At 30.6% G+C, this 2,729-nt stretch overlaps 1 protein-coding gene across 1 annotated transcript; it reads right to left on the reverse strand.

Annotated features, from left to right (window-relative positions):
• Window positions 1–461: 461 nt before the first annotated feature.
• Window positions 462–1,156, reverse strand: LOC111692959 (synaptotagmin-C-like). The gene is made up of 4 exons (XM_023457094.1): window positions 1,075–1,156; window positions 924–1,020; window positions 693–830; window positions 462–630 (listed from the first exon to the last, which is right to left on the reverse strand). Exons 1-4 carry the CDS (start codon window positions 1,137–1,139, stop codon window positions 544–546), a joined length of 387 nt encoding a protein of 128 aa, XP_023312862.1. The 5' UTR covers window positions 1,140–1,156; the 3' UTR covers window positions 462–543.
• Window positions 1,157–2,729: the final 1,573 nt, after the last annotated feature.

Genomic DNA, 2,729 nt, shown 5'->3' on the forward strand with positions numbered 1-2,729 from the left:
CAGATACTGTACTGAATCATATTGTATCATAAGCTGTAACACTGGTACAAAATATCGAGTATCGGAATGAAAAAAAATCGATACTCAGAAAAATCGTACCTTACCGTGCATCTCTAAATTATATGTATATTCCAATACATCATGCATCGTGTAAATAATGTAAATGTGTACCATTTAAATGTCTGGTTAATTTTACATATTTACAGTTTAGGGTATTTTTTAAGAAATAATGAATATTTTTGTGATACAGATACAATTTTCTAGGAATTTTATGAAAGAAAATATAAGTAAGTGTAATGAGAAATTGCTAAAATTTCTCATCCATTCAGAAATCACGAACATTATAATTTGATAAAATTAATCCTTCTCACTGTTTGTCTCCTACTTCTTCTAAATAAATTATTTATTAAAATAATAATTTTAATGACTTAAACAATAAAGTTGCAACACAAATATTTTTGTAGCATTTATTAGTAAAATACAATAAATATACACATATGAAAATAAGTAAAACAATATAAACAAAAATAGGTACTTATATATTTAATCAGAATCACGAGCTTCCGCTAATTCAAACCATTCTCTGTAAGGCTCCTCCAGGTCGTGGAAAGTTCTAAAGTTTATAATTACCTAGAAAATAATAATTAATTGAATTAGACTCTTAACCTGGGTTGTAAATAGGTACATCTCACCTGCCCAATGATGTTGGAATTGAAGAACATCTTTTTACTTTTTACAGTTAGGATTAATTTAGACCTTGATAGCTCAGTTTGTGTCAGTAAATATTCAAAAGTTTCCTCAAAAACCGGATCACAGTTATCAGTAATTACCTAAAATTGCATTAAATCAGCTGAATATTTATGTGGACATAATGTGGACATTTGTAAACTGTTATGTTAATCGTCGTTTATAGTTTTACCTACCTTAGTTTTATGTTTAATACTGTGGGTCTCTGGAGTTATCAACTTCAGTTTTACATAAGGATCTGGAATGTCGCTTGCATCTTTCAGTAATAAATTTCTGGAAGAGGAAAATTGTATAAGCAAATGTAAGATAAACGTCTACAAATCTTACGTGATCTTGTGCACAGTAACTACCAGTTTTTGTCTTGCTTCGCTGTAGAACAGTGTTAATTCCATCTGACCAAGGTCTGGCTTCCTGAAATTAGCGCAATTTCAAATATTTAATTTGTGCCGTTTAGTTTATCAAACAATTTTAAATACATTTTCACAGAATTTGGTAGACGTGACNTGATTTTAACAGATAAACATTCTTGTTTTCATAATGTATGACGTTTGAAAAAGTTTTAATTGAGTATTTATGATAATTAAGGTATAACAGAAAATGCCGAGACAATAATTTCTCTAATACAGAAATGAGAGATATGGTTACTATTTACTATCAACGGACGTACTGCGAAATGGGAATATTTCAGAAGATATCCAAACAGGCTGCAACCTAATCATCAAACATTTGAAAATCTATTTAGAAATTTAGGCGAAAGTGGTTCATTTCGTCCTAAACATGATAATTTAGGCCGGGAATCATTACGCCTGATCAAGATGATGAAATTGGTTCACGTTGCAAATGATCTTCAAGTTAGTACAAGAAGGTTATCTTCAGCTTTAGGAATCAGTAAAACTTCAGTTTTAAAAAGACATCTCGATAAATATCCGAAATAGGCAAAATCTTGACCCCACCTACCTTTATTAATAGAATATTATTTACGGACGAGGCAACATTTAGTCGCCGTGGTATTTTTAATTTAAGAAATAATCATATCTGGGAATTTGAAAATCCTCATTTTAAAAGAGAAAGATATTTTCAACACGAATTCAAAATAAATGTATGATGTGGGATCATTGGTGACCATTTTTTAGGGCCATATAAAATCTATTTAAAAGGTCACATTGAGGGATACCAATAGGTGGATAATTGCCATCCTCTCTAAAAACTGCAGCCTTTAAGAAACGTCTCTGAACACTTTCTATATTAGTTATGTAAATATTATAGTAGGGTGACCACACAATGCAAGAATACTCTAATTTAGATCTAACAAATGCTGAATATAATAATTTAAAAGTAGAGGAATCATTAAAATCCTTAGAGCAGCGTAGTACAAAACCTAGCATTTTAAAGCTTTCGTTCGTAATCATATTAATATGATACGAAAAAGACAATTTACTATCAAATAGTACACCTAAATCACGGATGGTATGTGGCCTGGTAAGAATAGTATTATCAATACAGTAATCAAATACAATCGGTTGCTGTTTGAGAGAGAAAGTCATGACATAACACTTTTTAATACTAAGCTGTAAGTTATTAACACTGCACCATAAAACAATTTTATTTAAAGCATATTGTAAATTTAAACAGTCATTTCCACTACTTATACTAGTATAGAGCTTCATGTCATCAGCATATAATAAACAATTAACATCAGTTCCAACCACAATATCATTAATGAACATATTAAAGAAAAGAGGACCAAGAACCGATCCTTGGGGTACACCAGAAGTAGCTACAAATTCTTTCGACAGCCGACCATGATATTCAACAAATGCATGCCGATTTAATAAATAAGATAAAAAGAAGTGTAGTAAGTCCTTTGAGAAACCGAAACTATTTAATTTAGTCAATAAAACACCATGATCAAGCCGATCAAAAGCCTTTGTGAAATCGGTGTATATTACATCTACTTGCGAATTCGAATCAAAAACACCCGA

The sequence above is a fragment of the Anoplophora glabripennis genome, unplaced genomic scaffold, assembly GCF_000390285.2.
Source record: "Anoplophora glabripennis isolate ALB-LARVAE unplaced genomic scaffold, Agla_2.0 scaffold5560, whole genome shotgun sequence".
Classification (NCBI taxonomy): domain Eukaryota; kingdom Metazoa; phylum Arthropoda; class Insecta; order Coleoptera; family Cerambycidae; genus Anoplophora; species Anoplophora glabripennis.

What these genes read in the sequence shown, in the direction of transcription:
- LOC111692959 (XM_023457094.1), bottom strand. Translation starts at nt 1,139, where the DNA reads ATGGAATTAACACTGTTCTACAGCGAAGCAAGACAAAAACTGGTAGTT. An exon ending in GTTACTGTGCACAAGATCAC is followed by an intron (nt 1,021 to 1,074) that starts GTAAGATTTGTA and finishes TTCCTCTTCCAG; the next exon opens with AAATTTATTACTGAAAGATG. An exon ending in GTATTAAACATAAAACTAAG is followed by an intron (nt 831 to 923) that starts GTAGGTAAAACT and finishes ATGCAATTTTAG; the next exon opens with GTAATTACTGATAACTGTGA.